The 18,836-nt window shown below is 40.8% G+C and overlaps 1 protein-coding gene across 1 annotated transcript; it reads left to right on the plus strand.

The window, feature by feature from the left end:
• Window positions 1–684: 684 nt before the first annotated feature.
• LOC307097002 (putative protein ARB2BP) lies at window positions 685–9,392 on the plus strand (the record flags this gene model as incomplete). The annotated part of the gene is made up of 2 exons (XM_079766840.1): window positions 685–720; window positions 8,298–9,392. 2 exons carry the CDS (start codon window positions 685–687, stop codon window positions 9,390–9,392), a joined length of 1,131 nt encoding a protein of 376 aa, XP_079622966.1.
• Between the last annotated feature and the right edge of the window lie 9,444 nt (window positions 9,393–18,836).

An 18,836-nucleotide genomic window follows, 5' to 3' on the forward strand; every position in this document is an offset into this window, starting at 1 on the left:
GGATGTAAACGAATTCGTTCAACTAACTTTCATTACTGTACTTAAGGGCATAGCTTGTCCTCAATGAACTCAACTTATAGACTGATTATTTTTTATCCTTTCAAAGAACCCCGATTATTGGCCTATTTGGCTGTAATATACATATTTGAATTTTTTTTTAATGTGTAAGTTTTAATAGCAATAACTTTATCAAAATTCAGCAAAACACTCTAGTCAGAGGCAAAATAACTGTATTTGCACTATTCCAAGCTAGAAGGAACCCTGGAGATATTTGAGTTGAATGGCAGCTTTGCTCTCCCCATTGTACCAAGGTCAACAAAAGGACTTTCCCAGCCCACCACTAGAGCCCAGACTCACGCTTCTTGAGTCTGCGGACTAATTACTGTGTGGTCCGTGCTGAGGGAGAGCTAAGCCTCCAGGTGCGAGGCCTATTGGGCTGGGGGCTGTGCCTTACTGAGCTGGAATGACTGAAAAGCAGCAATACTTAAGGGGGGTGACTGAGGTTGAAATTCACTACAGGGTTTCATTCAGAGGCCCTCGTGTGTTTAACAAATAACTTTGCTTACTGAAAAATATCTGAGTTTTAAGTTTACTCCTGAACCAACCTTTTTGGATAATTTAACTAACGCAAGAACTAAACCGGCTTAATTAGCCAGTTTTATAGGAAACAAGTTAACTGCCAAGATGGAAATAGAGCAGAGAGATGGAAACATAAAAAAGGAAAGTGTAAGTATGCCTAATCCGTTTCCCCCCAAACTAGCAGCTTCCGTGAACAGCGGTTTTAAAGTTTAGCAGTAAGAAGTAAACTTATGAGATATGAAATTATAAGAAGTTAATAAAATTATTCAGCCAGCAAATATATTCAAATTTGTCACTTCTGCTAAAAAAGACTTAGTGAGCCAGTTTGTTTCTTTGAATTGGAGCTTGTTTTGAATAACATATTTGAGGATAAATGACCTTTAAGCTCAAGAATTTCAAAGAATAAGAGGAAAAGACAAAGAATGAGACCTCTTTTAACCAATATTTTTATTGTTTTAGCTTTACCAATCTACTGCATAATTGACTGTATTGCAAACAACTAAAGGGCCAAAAAGTTCAGTTTCTACTTTTGAGGGAGTCATTTAACAACCTCATTTTGCCTTTTATGAAAGACTAATTAAAGGATTTTTTTACAGTGTTTTATGAAGTTCAGTGGAAAGCTTCCTAATTTAAAAATATGAACAAAGACCCCCAAAAGTGATGCTTTTCCTTAGTGTATTCGGGGGTAATGTCATTTCTTTTATGTACACTTAGCTCACACCGTATAGAGCCTTCTTTTTTAAAATATATTGCTTTTTTTAGAAAAGGAACGAAACATCAAATCGTTCCACTTATTTATGCATTCATTAGTTGCTTCTTGACTAGAGATTGAACCCACAACCTTGGGGTATTGTGACAACACTCTACCCAGCCAGGCTAGAGCCTTGCAAATTAAAATATTTTTGTTTGTTTTGTTTTGTTGGTTTTATTTTGTTTGTTTTTTTAATCCTTACCCAAGGATATTTTTCTTTTGATTTTTAGAGAGAGTGGAAGAGAGAGGGAAAGATAGAAATATCAATATGAGAGAAATACATCAATTGGTTGCCTCCTGCTTGCACCCTGACCAGGGTCCCAGTTGGGCAGGGCGGGGGAGGAGAGGAGGAGCCGAGGTACAGTACCTGCCCTTGACAGGAATCAAACCCAGGACCCTTTGGTCCGCAGGCTGATGGATGCTCTGTCCAGTGTGCCAAACTGGCTAGGGCTAAATTAAAATAATTTGAGAATAGAAATTCATCAGTCCAACATTTATAAGAGAAGAGACGATGGACTGGTTTTATCATAATGGGTATGGTTCTTTATTGAGTGTTAGAAGTATGTATTAAGTATTTAAATTAGCTGTTCATTATATTTTTTAAAAGCAGTGGGTATAGTCTTAATAGTTTCAAGATCTAGGGGCAATGTGAAATTAATCAACCCTTTATTTTACCCCTTGATTAAGTTTCTTTGAAGAGAAATTAATGAAATCTACAAAAGCCCCTTTCTTTTCACAAGTGAATTAACTTTAATCCTTACTAGAAGATATGTTTTCATTGATCTTTGAGAGAGAGCCAGAGAGAGGGAGAGAAAGAGAGAGTCTTGGAGTAATGTTTCATGGTGCTATTCACCTCATCTGCACTAGTAATTGATTCTTATCTTTAAAATATTGAGAATTTTTATGTGAAGGAAGTTTTTCTTCCACAGATAAAGTAACATGTGATTAATTAAAGATAAAGATAAGTTGTTTAGTTTCAAAGATAATTTTTCAGGTTGCCTTCATTTTTATTAAATTTATTGGGGTGACATTGGTTAATAGGATCATATAGGTTTCAAGTATACATTTCTATGATACGTGATCTGTATTTGACTTTGGGTGGTGGGAACACGATAACTTTCCTTTTAAGGTAGTCAATAATTGCAACTTAAATGGAATAGCCTGTTCCCAGAAGTTATGAGAACCTGCAGTAACTCAGGGTATTTGAGCAGCAGATGGGTAATCCTTTGTCCGGGAAGCTATGGGAGGAATAGTGTACGTGCCAGCAGTGGTTGGGGTGATGTCTGGCTGAAGACAGCACTTGGCCAGAGACAGTACTCTGCACCCCTCCCCCCCCCTTCCTGTCTTGCTTATAGGAATGAATTCAAAGGAGATAGAAAATAGCAGCAAAAGAAGGCGAGGATTTATTTGTAGGAAAGAAATATATTCAGAACCTGAGCGGGCAATTTAGCCTGCTGAAACCAAACCAAGTGCTCTGCTTAGGTGAGGTTCGGGATACTTATAACCCTAGACTGGAGGATCCCTCGATAAGTCTCCCCTTCCTTTATTTCTCAAAAAAAAAAAAAAATCTTTAAGCTATAAGGCTCCTTCACCCAGGTGGTATGCCACTGGTTAGACCACATTCTGGAGGAGTTCTAAATCTTTCCTCTTCACCTAGGGATCTGCCACCTGCATTGTCTATTTTTGGTTTGTCACGTCTCACATATTCCCTCCAAGCCCCAAGTACCTTTCCCAGCCCCTGTCTTTCTAACTGCCTACTGTAACATATGCATAAAGGGCTCTAAATTTTCATTTGGCCTGAGGACTGAGCCCAAGGTATTCTGTACATATACCACTAACTTCTTTGCAATGTTCTTTCTTAAAATGTGTTTTTTTAGCATTTCTACTACTTAATACATTTGGTTGACTTGAATAGAAAAATTCATGTTATCACTTAGTAAAATTGAGACTTTAGGTAGTCTCATCTTCTTTATCGTTTAACTTTTGGTAACCACTTACCTCTGAATAATTCAAATCAAGGCCCATAGGATCTAGGATTGGACTGTCAGTAAATCCAAAATGTAGCTCTCAGAATTACTTGGGAGCTTTTTTTTTAATTACCTATTTCCAAGTCTCACCTCAGACCTTTTGAATCAGAATCTCCTAAAAGTGGGGCCTAATAATCTGTATATTTAAAAGGTTTCACAAGAAGAGGTATCAGGTTGTTGTTGTTATTTTAAGTATAAAACTAAACTATAGGTCCTAGGGCTGCATATTCGGGAGATAAAATCAAAAAGAAATACAAAGCAATGGTTAGTTTTGAAGCAAGGGCGCTTGAAGGCACATTGGGGATGAATGAATGGTAAAGCCAGCCTAGGATAGTTACAAGAGTGTTTCTCTCTTTTTTGTTTTTAATGGAAAAAAAAATGAATCACCTAACAAATATGCAAGGAAATATAAGACTCGTCTTACTCTAGGAACCTCCTGTCCCTGTTCCCAGTTCCTCTACCCAAAGGCAACTGTTAATGGTTTCTTGTGTATCTTTTCAGAAATGGTTTCTTGTGTATCTTCTCTGTCCACACAAACATATATGTGGATATGTGGTCCCCTATTTTTTTTTTCTCAGTGACAGCTGTGTGATGTTTCTCTTTATAATAGTTCACTAAGCTATTAATTTTGAAAACTTTCCTTGGGGATTCTGTTGCATACTCAAACTTGGAAACCGGAAGATTTGGTGACATCTTTTTTTTTTTTTTTTTCTTTCTGGCCCCATTATCCTATTTTCTATAGGTCTTTGCCTCAGGTGGATTAAATTCAGCTTCTTTTGCCTTTCCTAGGGAGAGGTAGGCAGGGGAAAGGATACTATTTAGTTTGCTCTTTTTTGAACACCTGCATGTATAATTTCATAAGCTCTATCATTTTTTACTACTTTTTTTAAATGTATATTTATTGATTTCAGAGAGGAAGGAGAGAGATAGATAGAAACATCAATGATGAGAGAGAATCATAGATTAACTGCCTCCTGCACACCCCCCACTGGGCATCGAGCCCACAACCTGGGCATGCACCCTTGACCAGAATTGAACCCAGTCCCTCAGTCTGAAGGCCAACACTCTATCCACTAAGCCAAACCGGCTAGGGCTCTACTATTTTCTATATTAACTAAATGGAATTGTATACAGGCATAATTATTTTTCTTTAAAAAAACCTCATAGTTAAAAAACAAAACTCATAGTTGCATTCTGTATTGGGAAATAAAAATAGTGCTTTTGGCCTGGTCAGTGTGGCTCCGTGATTGAGCGTCAACCCAGGAACCAAGAATTCACTGGTTCGATTCCTGGTCAGGGCACATGCCCAGGTTTCGGGCTCAATCCCCGGTAGGGGGCTCTCTATCACTCTCTCTTCCTCTAAAAATCAATAAAGACATTTAAAATAATAATTATAACCACACCTACAACAAAACATAGCTGTGTCACCACCTAATCCAGATTGCTAGAAGGACCAAATTTGAAATTCTCATTATTATATACTATTCTTTTTTTATTTCATTAAATGTAAAATAACTAGACTACTTAATATAGGAAACTAAGTGTCGAACAAATTCCCTCACTAAATTTTTGGTGAATGAATTAAATAAACAGTCAAATAATATGCATTTTTAAGATCACTGGGCTCTGGCTGGTTTCCACAGTGGTTAGTGCATTGGCCTGCAGACTGAGGGTTGCAGGTTTGATTCCGGTCAAGGGCACATACCTTGATTGCAGGCTCCATCCTGGTCAGGTTGTGTGCAGGAGGCAACCAATTTATGTGTCTCTCTCCCATCGATGTTTTTCTTTCTCTGTCTCTCCCCCTCCCTTCCATTCTCTCTAAAAATCAATGGAAAAAATATCCTCAGGTAAGGATTTAAAAAAAAAAATCACTGGTAAAAATTAATTTTCTCCCAAGCTCATAGACCTTCTTTGGGCATGTCATTTTACCTTTATAGCCTTTATAAAATAAAGTTCTCTATAAAATAAATATATTAGCTAAGAATATCAATTGCATCCCTTGCAGCTCTGGCAATCTCATTCTTTTCTTTTTTAATATATTGATTTTTTTTATTTTTTTTTTACAGAGAGGAAGGGAGAGGGATAGAGAAACATCGATGAGCTCTGGCCAGTTTGGCTCAGTGGATAGAGCATAAGCCTGCGGACTAAAGGGTTCGGGGTTCGATTCCGGTCAAGGGCACATGCCCATGTTGGGAGCTTGATCCCCAGTGTGGGATGTGCAGGAGGCAGCCGGTCAATGATTCTCTCTCATCATTGATGTTTCTATCTCTCTCTCCCTCTCCCTTCCTCTCTGAAATCAATAAAAAAAAATATTTTTAAAAAAAGAAACATCGATGAGAGAGAAACATCCATCAGCTGCCTCCTGAACACCCCCTACTGGGGATGTGCCTGCAACCAAGGTATATGCCCTTGACCAGAATCGAACCTGGAACCCTTCAGTCCACAGACTGACACTCTACCCACTGAGCCAAACCGGTCAGAGCTAACAATCTTATTCTTCAAGCTAAGCTATCTTATTCCAATCCATTCTTTAGAAAACTAAGTACATAAAACAATTTCATTCTCTCCTTTATTTTAATAGCCCATCTTGATTTGCAAAGGAGAAAACAAATATATTTAGATGTGTAGGATATTCTGTAAAAATAATTCATAAATTTACTTTTTAACAATTTATATATTTTAGAGAGAGGAAGGAAGAGAGAGAAACATCAACTTGTTCCACTTATTTATGCAATTATTGGTTGATGTTGTGTGTGCCCTGACTGGGGATTGAACCTGCAACCTTGGCATTCGGCCAGAGCATAAATTAATATTTATTAACTTTAGAATTATAAAAAAAAAAGGCTCTATAATTGTTTAAAACTATGGATGCATCTTTCTTCTGTATATACAGCTACAGGACTTTTGTTCTTCCTTATGCCCTTAGCAAAAATCTAAAATCCTAACAACAATATTTAATTGCCTACTACTCACTAAGCACTATTCCAAGAACTAGAGCTACAGTAGTGAACAAAACTAAGTCCTTGTCCCTGCTCTCATGGAACTTACATTCTAATGGGGGGAAACAGACAATAAGCAAGTATATGTCACTTGGTAGTAAGTGCTAAAAGAAAAGAAAAAGAGAGAGAGAAAATAATGAAAGAAAAGAGGAGAGAGAGAAAAAAGAATCATAGATAGGGAGTGAGGAAAGCTAGACGGGAATGCCCTTGTAGATAGAATGCTCAGAGAAAGTTTGTCTGATCAGTGAAAAGGTGTGCAGAAACTAAGAAAATGATGCCCTATTGATATCTAGGGAAAGAGTGATCCAAGCAGTAAGCATAGCAAGGGGGAATGCCATTAAACAGGAGCTTGCTCCACAAGTTGGAGGCAAAGAGGCCAGGTGTGGCTAGAGTGAAGTAAGCAAGAGAATGATTGTAAATGACACCTAAGAAAGAGCTAAGAACCAGGTCATGTAACTAGATGAGTAAGCAAGTGAGAGAATGGAAAGAAACGACACTGGAGAGCTAAGGGCAATGTGGGACCTTGTAGGCTGTGGTAAAGACAGGCTTTTATTCTGAGTGAGGGGAAACCATTGACAATTTTGAACAAGGGCATGAGATCCAATTTAGATGTTTTGAGAACATCTAAATTGGATTTACTATGTGGAAAACAGAGAGCAGGGAGATAAGAGCTTATGCTACTTGTTAGAAGTGGGTTGTAGACTCCCAGTGTTAAAAAATTAAGGAAAGAGACTATTAATATATTTGTTAAGAACATGAATTTTAGCCCTAGCCGGTTTGACTCAGTGGATAGAGCGTTGGCCTGCGGACTGAAGGGTCCCGGGTTCAATTCTGGTCAAAGGCATACCAGGTATGCCCAGGTTGTGGGCTCAATTCCCAGGAGAGGCCATGCAGGAGGCAGCTGATCAATGATTATTTCTCATCATTGATGTTTCTATCTCTCTCTCCCTCTCCCTTCCTCTCTGAAATCAATAAAAATACATTTTTAAAAAGAAAGAGCTTCAGCCTGTGCATTGAAGGGTCACAGGTTGAATTCGGTCAAGGGCACATACATCAGTTGCAGGTTCCCAGACTCTGGTCGGGGTGCTTGCAGGAGGCAACCAATTGTAACAGAAGTTACTGTTTAGCTTCCTGGTCACTAGAGGTAGCAGCCTGACTTCCTACAAATCTTACAGCAGACTAGCTTTCTGAGCTGTTTATTATAGATAAAAGGTTGTTTTCCTGGGCAAGTTGTTGCAGGTTGTGGGTCAAAGTTCTCTTTTGATATATGGCCTGTCTATTGTCCCTTAGTATGTTCAGTCTCACTTTGCATCATTCACATTATTTTTGAGTTAACACATTGCAGACAGATCACGAGAATTCTCGCTTTATATTACACAGTGTTTTACGAAGTATCTACTTTAAAAAGATATTAGCTTGCCCTAGCCAGCTTGTCTCAGTGGATAGAGCATCGGCCTGCGGACTGAAGGGTCCCAGGTTTTATTCCGGCCAAGGGCACATGCCTGGGTTTCGGGCTTGATCCCCAGTAGGGGGCGTGCAGGAGGCAGCCGATCAATGATTATCTCTCATCATTGATGTTTCTATCTCTCTCTCCTCCCTTCCTCTCTGAAATCAATAAAGAAATATATATTTTTTAAAAAGATATTAGCTTGTAAGAAAATGTAATAAATAACGTCAAAATGCAATGGGTATTTAATTTTAAAGCGTGCCTTTAACATTTATGTAAAACTTTTTTTGTACTCATTCAATAGAAACTTATCTGGCAACTGGGTAAAGCTAGCAATAAAACTACTGGTCTGCAATGTGTTAAAGTCTTTATCATAGGCTAAAAGGTTAATGTCTTTGTGAAGTGCTTAATTTAGCATGATTCCCCACCAGAAGAATTTAGCAAGCTTAAATTTTTATTTTTTTCTAGCACTAACATATTATTTTCACTTTCAGTGGTTACCAATGACACAGGAACTGAGCTTTCAAAAGTTTATTGAACAATCTGACTTACTAGAAGAACTTCAATATGACTTCAATGAAAAAACTGAGTTGAGACACATCGAGACACAAAGGCCTTTTGTCTTTAATTATTATAAAAATGTCCCTGAGAGAAATAGCAAGCGCTACCAGGCCCTTGGCCATTTGCTTGAAAAATACATGTATGAGCTTTTGGAGAAAGTGTGCAAATTACAAAAAGTATACATCACACCAGAGGCTGATAAGGAATCAAGAAGCTTCTTTTTTATGAGTGAGAGAGCATTAACAAATCATCATTCTGCTCTTCTTGTCCTTCTTCAAGACCAGGGGGTCCTTCGAGCTGGTCAATGGAGTCAGCAGGCAATAATATATCATGGTCTAGAACATGGAAGTCAGATACCATGTATTCAAATGGCATTGCAGGCACATTATGATGTAATTGTGTTAAACCCCAATGACAATTTTGTGGACCTAAAAATGGCAAAAGAGTGGAAAGGCCTTTTACCACAAAATATTGAGTCCTCTTCTCTAAAAATGGTTCAAACTGAGAGCTTTTTATCTCTCCAACAGCCTCTCCGATGTATTCCAAAAAGATGCAGCAACACCCCTGAAGAACACATGACTTATATTTGGGATTACTTCATTTCAAAGATTGAAGACAAGAATGTTGCCTTCATTGTACATGGTTATGGAGGCTTAGTTTTTATGGACTTGCTTGTTCGTAGGAAGTGGGAAGTAATGAACAAAGTATATGCTGTTGCACTTATTGACTCGCAACATCATGCAGGACACCAGCTGGGAAGTGATGTACAGTTATCAGCATGGATAAAGCACCACTGCCAGGAATGGGTGACAAGTCCTAAGCCTTTGAATAGACCTGCAGCTACTGTTTTGAAAAAAGAATTTCCTATGGTTTCTGCAGGCACTGAAAAACATGACTTAGCCATTTCCTCTAGCCTTCAGTCTATTTTTAAATACTTTAAAAAAGCTTTGAAAGCCAAAACAACTATTAATTTCTCTCATGTGCCAATGGTAACTAGAAGCTCCACAAAAATAAATCAAAGTGCTTAATTTACTTTTTTGTCATGTATGATTTTTTTTTTGTCCCACTGAAACTTTGCTAATGTCGATACTAGAAGAAAAGGAACACTGCTAGCTCAAACACAGTATTATATTCTGGATTAATGTTTGATTTGTTAATTTTTCTAAAGCAAATACGTTTTTTGTAGCCTATTATGAACCAGGAAGTCAGTCCATACCATCGTTAATATTTTATAGTATTAGTCAAGTTAGAGGACCTTTCTTTTGAAAAGCATCTTTCTTTTGGCTTAATAGAATGGCACCAAAACTGTAGTCAATGGAAATTAAATATTAAGTCAGTCTTTGATTTATATAGTATTAATGCCATATTAAAATTATAAGTGAACATAAAAATTAAATATCACAAGCAAATCCTATTCTTTGTGTGTGTGTGTTCTTTTGTTTAAATTTTTTGGTTATGTATGTTTATTCATACCTTCAGCTAATATTTGAGTGTCTCCTGTGTGCCAGTCAATACTAGGTATTGGAGACACTGGCAAACAAGGCCAACGTGGCCTTTATCCTTATGTAGTTTACAGTGAAAAGCAAATTGCAAGCCTGGCCAGTGTGGATCAGTAGGTGAGCATTGACCTATGAACTGGGAGGTTCAATTCTGGTCAGGGCACATGCCAGGTTGCAGGCTCAATCCCCAGAAGACAAACCAGCTAGGGCAGAGAAGGGGGTGTGCAGGAGGCAGCTGATCAGTGCTTCTCATCATTGACATTCCTATCTCTCCCTCTCCCCTCCTCTCTGAAATCAATAAAAATATTTCTTTAAAATTGCAAGTGTGAAATAAAGGGTGCTGTAGAACATCTAGCATAAGAGCTAACAAGCCTCACCCTGACTGGTTTGGCTCAGTGGATAGAGCGTTGGCTTGCAGACTGAAGGGTCCCAGGTTCTACTTCAGTCAGGGGCATATGCCTTGTTTTCAGGCACATCCTCAGTAGGGGATGTGCAAGAGGCAGCTGATGGATGTTTCTCTCTCATCGATGTTTCTAACTCTCTATCCCTCTGCCTTCCTCTCTGTAAAAATCAATAAAATATACTTTTTTTAAAAAGAGCTGACAAGCCTTTAGGTTCAAAGAAGATTTCCCTGATAAAATAAACATAAATAAAGCAAAAAAACAAAGTACTACCCTGAGATGAAGGTGCTTAGTTTAAAGAACAGTAGTAGTTATCTGAGAAAACAATCGTAGGCAAAGGAACAGTGTAGGCAAAGATCTGGAGGCAGGAGGAAAAACTCTGGTTCAACTAAAGCTAAAAACTTACGAGGGACTAGAGTTAAAGAAAACATTATTGTCCAGCTGGTGCAGCTCAGCTGTTGAGCATCAACCCAGGAACCAAAAGGTCACCGCTCTGATTCCCAGTCGGGGCACATGCCCGGTTAAGGGCTGGGTCTCCAGTAGGGGTGCACGCAGGAGGCAGCGGATTGATGATGTTTCTCTCATCAGTGTTTCTATCCCTCTCCCTTTTTCGCTGAGAATCAACAAAACCTATTTTTTTTTAAATAAAGCATTATTCATTTACATTTGTTAAAGACAATAAGAAAGACTATATTCAAGAGGCATTATTGCTTCCCTAGCCGGTTTGGCTCAGTGGATAGAGCGTCGGCCTGCGGACTCAAGGGTCCCGGGTTCGATTCCGGTCAAGGGCATGTACCTTGGTTGCAGGCACATCCCCAGTAGGGGGTATGCAGGAGGCAACTGATTGATGTTTCTCTCTCATCTATGTTTCTAACTCTCTCTCTCCCTTCCTCTCTGTAAAATATCAATAAAATATATTTTTAAAAAAGAGGCATTATTGCAAAGGGGGTTTTGCAGTGTGGGTTAGAGATTAGGATCAACCCCAAATACAAGGAAAAGTCGGGGGATTTGTAGCCAAGAAGCAGGGTAAAGGTCAATGGGTCAATGAATGGAAAATTACTAAGTGATAATATCAGGGGGGATGGGAGATTCTTGCTAGACAGATTTAATGGGATTCTTGCTGAAGGAAAGCCAGGGTGATATGATGTTGAGAGTGGAGGATGAGGAATTTTATCAGATACAAATAATGATCCAATAACAAGGGTGGGAGATTTTCGCTAAACTGACTCAGCAGAATACTTGCTACAACTATACTAAGCCAACTAAGGGCAGAGCCCAACAGTGGAGCCCAGTTGAAAGGAGGGCTCAGAGGAGAGAGGTTCATCAGTTAGAGGTTTATCAGGAAAGTTAGAGATGTAAGCAGAGGCAGGCAGCTTATGCAAGGCTGCATTGTCCATGGTTAAGATTTATGACTTGATTCTAATGACAATGAAAGCCCTTGGATAGTTTTAAATAGAAGAATATTATCAGATTTACATTTTTTAAAGAATATCCTGGTTGTTAGAAGAAGGACAGGCTTGGAATCAGGGAGACCAAATTAATTTTGGCAGTAGTTTGAGAAGTACTTAATACTTCTAATGAATAACATTTTATTACTGATTGGAGGTCAGAAATGAGGAGAAGGAAATGACATGGATCACTACCAGATTTTCGGCTTGAGTGACTAGATGTATAGAAATTCTGTTTGCTGATACAGGGACTTACTTACTGGTGAAATTTTTATTTTGGCTGTTCCAGAAAGTTTTAAAAAGAGAAAAAGCAATATCTCACAAATTATTTTTTAGCTCTGTCCATAGATGAATAAAAGAAGAACCTATTCTAGACATTGCATTTAAAAAATTGACTCTCAGCCCTAGCCAGTTTGACTCAGTGGATAGAGCATCGGCCTGCAGACTGAAGGGTCCCAGGTTCGATTCTAGTCAAGGGCATATGCCTGGGTTGTGGGCTCGATCCCTAGTAGGGGGTGTGCAGGAGGCAGCTGATCATTGATTCTCACTTACCATTGATGTTTCTCTCTCTCCCTCTCTGAAATCACTAAAATTATATATATATATCTTATCTTCTTATCTAATAATAGACAAATATGCAAATTGACCGCACCTTCGCTACGCCCAAGCCACGCCCACCAGCCAAGCCACGCCCACCAGCCAATCAGGATGGGTATGCAAATTATCCCAACAAAGATGGCGGCTAATTTGCATATCAAGACAGCGTAGAAAGAAGCCAAGAGCTGCAGAAGGGAGCAAAGCTACAGAGAAGCAAGCAAGCCAGGGGGGAGGAGAAGGGAGGAGCGGAGGCGGGGCCGGGGGAGAAGGGAGGAGAGCGGGCTGGCGTAGAAGGGAGAAAAGCAGGGGGGCTGGTGGAGAACTCAGGGCAGGGGACAAGGGAGGAGAGCAGGCAGGGCGGGGTAGAGTGCAGCAGGAAACCCTATTGCAGGATTTTTCCTGCAACGGGAACGCTAGTATGTATATATATATATATATATATATATATATATATATATATATATATATTTATCATTATTATTATTTTTTTTAATTGACTTTCTCTGCCCTAGCTGGTTTGGCTTAGTGCAGTGGTCGGCAAACTCATTAGTCAACAGAGCCAAATATCAACAGTACAACAATTGAAATTTCTTTTAAAAGCCAAATTTTTTAAACTTAAACTTCTTCTAACGCCACTTCTTCAAAATAGACTCGCCCAGGCTGTGGTATTTTGTGGAAGAGCCACAACTCAAGGGGCCAAAGAGCCGCATGTGGCTCACGAGCCGAAGTTTGCCGACCAAGGCCCTAGGGGAAAGTGACCTTGCCTGAAATAATCCACACTTTTAATTTCTTAGTCCCACCCTCTTTCTGCTTATAAAAATCATCCATTTTGGCCCTAGCCAGGTTGGCTCAGTGGATAGAGCATCGGCCTGCAAACTGAAGGGTCCCAGGTTCGATTCTGGCCAAGGGCACATGCCCAGGTTGTGGGTTCAATTCCCAGTGGGGGTCATGTAGGAGGCAGCCAATCAATGATTCTCTCTCATCATTGATGTTTCTATCTTTCCCTCTCCCTTCGTCTCTGAAATCAATAAAAATGTATTTTTAAAAAATATATTTGATTGATTTTTTACAGAGAGAAAGGGAGTGGGAGAGAGAGTTAGAGACATGGATGAGACAGAAACATCAATCGGCTGCTCCTGCACACCCCCCACTGGGGATGTGCCCACAACCAAGGTACATGGCCTTGCCTGGAATCGAAGCTGGGACCCTTGAGTCTGCAGGCCAATGCTCTATCCACTGAGCCAAACCGGTTACAGCAATAAAAATGTATTTTTTTAAAATCGTCTATTTTGTATAACTCCTTAGAGCACCTTTTTAGCTGCTTGATGGGATGCTACCCCATTCGTGAATCTGTTAATTAAAGCCAATTAGGTCTTCAAATTTACTGTTGAATTTTTGTTTGTTTTATAAATTTTATTTTTTCTTTAAAGATTTTTTATTAATTTTTTTAAATATATTTTATTGATTTTTTTACAGAGAGGAAGAGAGAGGGATAGAGAGTTAGAAACATCGATGAGAGAGAAATATCAATCAGCTGCCTCTTGCACACCCCCCACTGGGGATGTGCCCGCAACCAAGGTACATGCCCTTGACCGGAATCGAACCTGGGACCCTTGAGTCCGCAGGCCGACGCTCTATCCACTGAGCCAAACCGGTTTCGGCAAAGATTTTTTATTAATTTTTAAAGTGAGGAAGGGAGAGGGAGAGGAGCATCGATGTGAGAGGGAAACATCAATCAGCTGCCTCCCACACACACTCCACTGGGGATCAAGCATATTCCCTGATTGAGAATTGAACTAGCAACCTTTTTTTTTTTTAGGGGAAAGCGTGAACACAGTCCCCCCATTACCACAAATTATACAGTCGAGTTTCCCACATTCGGGGAAATCGCAGGGGTCAGCACATCTGGAGTGCAATGGATAAGCCTCGCCCTGGGAAAACCACCTTCGTGATCATGGTAGCTCCCCTGCCAGGTAAGTATGAACAAGCAACCTTTTGATGCACAGGTTTACACTCAGCTAACCAAACCACACTGGCCAGGACTATTTTTATTATTTTTTAAATAAACAGTTCTCTAAATGCAGTACAGAAGAGCCATCTTTTCCATTCATGAACAAACACTCCACTCATTCTATCCTGCAAGTATCATGTATATGAATACTAGAGGCCTGGTGCATGGGCAGGGAATCCCTCAGCCCAGCCTGTATCCTCTCCAATCCGGGACTCCAAGAATCAGGCCTAAACTGGCAGTCGGACATCCCTATCACAATCCGGAACCGCTGGCTCCTAACTCCTCACCTGCCTGCCTGCCTGATCACACCTAACTGCCCCCGCCCCCCGCCGACCTGGTCGCCCCACGCAGCCTGCTGTTCAGTCATTTGGTTGTTCCTCACTAACCCCCCTGCCGGCCTGGTTGCTCCACACAGCCTGCTGTTTGGTTGTCCATCCAGTTGTTTCAGTCGTGATGGCCCCTGGCTTTGTATATATTAGGATAACATGTGCTTAAACACTTCTCTAAATATAACAACAAAGAGCATATCCACAATATTTATTATTGTCTTTCTTATAATAGTGTAAATGTAAGGACATCCAAACCTGTAGAAAAAATTTTAAGAGTTTATGAAAGCCAAACAAAGGATATGCCTGGAAGCAAGATCTCAACAGACAGAGAAAAAAGCTTTTTAGAATGACAGTTTGCAGAGTTTTTTTTAAATGCATTTGGAATTAAGGAAGATTAAATAAAGATGGGAGAAAGCAAGATGGGGATTGGGTTACAAGATAATTAAGATTTTGTGCTCCCTTGGTCACAACAGTTTAGGGTCTGAAAAAGAGGATTACTCTGGCATTTCAAAGTGTATTAATCTAGATGTACAAGAACAATGGCCGGGGCTTGCTTAAGGCAAAGATAAACCTAAATTCTAGTCAGTTTGGCTCAGTGGATAGAGTATCAGCCCAGGTCCTGGGTTCCATTCCGGTCAAGGGCAGGTACCTCAGTTGCAAGCTCAAAAATTGAGTGCAGAAAGCAACCAATCAATGTGTCTATCTCACACTGATGTTTCTCTCTCTCTCAGTCTCTCCACCTCCCTTCCACTCTCTCTAAAAAATAAAAGAAAGAAAAAGAAAATCAATTGAAAAATATCCTTGGGTGAGAATTAACAACAACAACAACAAAGTTACCTGCCTGGGGTGTAACTACCCATCATGACCTGCCCAATTGGAAATTTTTGATCAGGTTACCATATATATATGTATATATACACACATATATATAAAATATATCCTATATAATAAAAGCCCAATATGCAAATGGACCAAACAGTGGAATGACCAGTCGCTATGACGTGCACTGACTACCAGAGGGCAGACACTCAACACAGGAGCTGCCCCACATGGGGAGCACCGCTCAGCTAGAAGCCAAGCTCATGCTGGCGAGCACAGCCGCAGTGGCAGGAGCCTCTCCCACCTCTGTGGCAGCGCTAAGGAGCAGCAAGCCAAGCGATAAGGAGCAGTGAGAAGGTAGGCAGTAAGGAGCAAGGGGTCCTGGACTGAGAGAAGGATGTCCGCTTGCTGGCTTAGGCCCGCTCCCCATAGGAGAGCAAGCGGACATCCCCAAGGGGTCCCAGACTACAAGAGGGTGCAAGACAGGCTGAGGGACCGCCCCCCAGTGCATGAATTTCATGCACCGGGCCTCTAATATATATACATATAAAAGTCTAAGTGAACAGCTGACCAGCTGGTAGCTATAACACACACTGACCACCAGGGGGCAGACGCTCAATGCAGGAGCAGAAACCACAAGCATGGAAACATGGAACAGACTGATGAATCTCAAAGGGAAGGGGGTGGGGAGGGCGGGAAGAGATTAACAAAAGATCTTATATGCATACTAGAAGCCCAGTGCATGATTTAATCATGCACATGTAAGCTGTCTGTCCACTGGTCGGCAGCTCCGAAGTCCCTGGGCCCCTAGGGCGAGGCGGGGCGGGGGCGTGGTCCTCCTGCGGCCGGAGCCCAGGCCAGGGTCTTGCCTTTGCCTCCCGCCCAGGAAGGCTGGGGCCGCCACGTGCTCCTGCGGCCCAACTGCCGCCAGACTCCTCCCCGGGGAGCCGCGCTGCCCGCCCGCCGCCCGCCCACCGCCCGCCGCCTCCAAACCTCCAAAAGCCAGCTCGGCTCGCTGCCCCAGAGGCCTGTCTGTGCCGCAGCACAGCCATGGCGCAGACGCTGAGCTCGCGTCGCCGCTGGCAACGCGAGCTCAGCGTCCTGCCGGCCCAATCACCACCCCAGCCACCCCGAGTCCCGCCCCGTGTCACCCGCTGGCCCAATCATGGGCGTAGCGGAGTGATGGTAATTTAAATATTACCTTTTTATTATGTAAGACTAGAGGCCTGAGGGACCCCAATGGTGCACGAATTCGTGCATGGGGCCTCTAGTGTGTGTGTGTGTGTGTGTGTGTGTGTGTGTGTGTGTGTGTATATGTGTTGATTTCATATATATAGTTGATTTCAGAAAGGAAGAGTTATAAACATCAATGATGAGAGAGAATCATTGATTGGTTGCCTTAGACTTGTCCCCTACTGGGGATCGAGCCTGCAACCCTGGCATGTGCCCTAACCAGTTGAACTGTAACCTCTTGGTTCATAGGTTGATGCTCTACCATTGAGACACACCAACTGGGCTCTCATTGCAGTTTTGATTTACCCTTTCCTAATGATTAGTGATGTTAAACATCTTTTCATGTGCTTATCGGCCATTTCAATATGGTCTTTGGAGGAATGTCTATTCAAGTTATTTGCCTTACTGAAGTTCTACTCAAGTACTTTTGAATTGGGTTGTTTTTGTTGTTATTCTTTATATGTTCTGGATAGTAATCTTTTATTAAATATGTAAGTTGTAGTTATCTTTTTACTCTGTTGATAGTGTTCTTTGATGTACAAAAGGTTTTAACTTTGAAGTCCAAAACGTCTATTTTTTCTCTTGTTGCCTGTGCTTTTGGAATCATATCCAAGAAATCATTGCCAAATCCAATGTCATGACATTTCCCCCCTATGTTTCCTTCTAGGAATTTTATCGTTTTTTATTGTCACATTGAGGTCTTTGATCCATTTTGAGTTAATTTTTGAATATATTTTATTGATTTTTTACAAAGAGGAAGGGAGAGGGAGAGTCAGAAACATCTATCAGCTGCCTCCTGCACACCTCCCACTGGGGATGTGCCTGCAACCAAGGTACATGCCCTTGACCGGAGTCGAACCTGGGACCTTTCAGTCCACAGGCTGATGCTGTATCCACTGAGCCAAACCGGTTAGGGCTTGAGTTAATTTTTGTATATGGTTTTAGGTTATGGGCCTAACTATGTTTAATTTTCACCTGACTGTATGTTTTTCTTAATTTTTTTATTTTTATTTTTTAATGTTTTTATTGATGAGAGAGAGAAAGGGAGAGAGAGAGAGAGAGAGAGAGAGAGAGAGAAAGTATTATCAATCATTTCAGTTGCCTCCCATACCAACTGGGGACTGAATCTGCAACCTGGCATATGCTCTGACCAGGAATCTAACTAGCAACCTTCTGGTGCACAGAAAAACATTCAAACAACCCACACCAGCCAGGGCAGTTTTGTTGATTTTTTAGAGAGAGGGAGAGGGAAAGTAAGGGAGAAAGGGAGTGAGGGAAGGGGAGGAGGAGGAGGGAGATGAGGAGAGGGGGGGGGGGGGGGGATTGGGGATTGAACCCACAACCTGGTATGTGCCCTGACCAGGATTTGAACCTGCAACCTTCAGGTGTACCAGAGTATGCCCCAACCAACTAAGCCACCTGGCCAGGGTGGATCTAATGATATTTTGCAACATTCACTGAAAAGAGTATCCTTTCCCCAATAATGTTTGTGCCTTGTTTTGTAATGACAACTAAACCAAAACACTTTAATTTGCTTACTAAACAAAACACCTACAGACTTGATTTTGGCCCAAAGCCCAGTAATTTACAGTAGTGTCTTAACTTCATTTTCACATTAGATTTTCTAAATGAGCTAAGGCGAGTGCGAGATATTTAGTGTTGCCTATCAGGAGCCAAGCAATGCACCAGGTACTGGTGATTAATTGGTCAAAAAAGTAACTTAAAGTCCTAGCACCAAAGAGTTTAAAGCTCAGTGAGACTTGAGAAAACATCCTTTTATTTTAGTATTATGGGAATAAACAAAAGGACTAAGTAGCGAGTAGGTTCTGAAAAGGGGATTAGCCCTGGCAGGGTACCTCAGTTGGTTAGAGCAAAGATCAGATACACCAAGGTTGTGGTCCATCCCTGGTCAGGGTACATACCAGAAACAACCAATGAATGAATGAATAAATGGAACAACAAATCAGTATTTCTCTCTTTTCCCCTTTCTCCCTTCCTCTCTCTTTCTAAAATCAATAAATAAAAAAAATAAAAAAGAGAAGATTAGAATTTTAAATAATGGACGGGGGGGGGGGGGGTAAAAGGAAAAAAACGGAAAAAGGGGGGTAAAAATGGGAGAAGAGAACAAAAAAAAG

This window comes from Cnephaeus nilssonii, assembly GCF_951640355.1.
Source record: "Cnephaeus nilssonii genome assembly, chromosome: 3".
NCBI lineage: Eukaryota > Metazoa > Chordata > Mammalia > Chiroptera > Vespertilionidae > Cnephaeus > Cnephaeus nilssonii.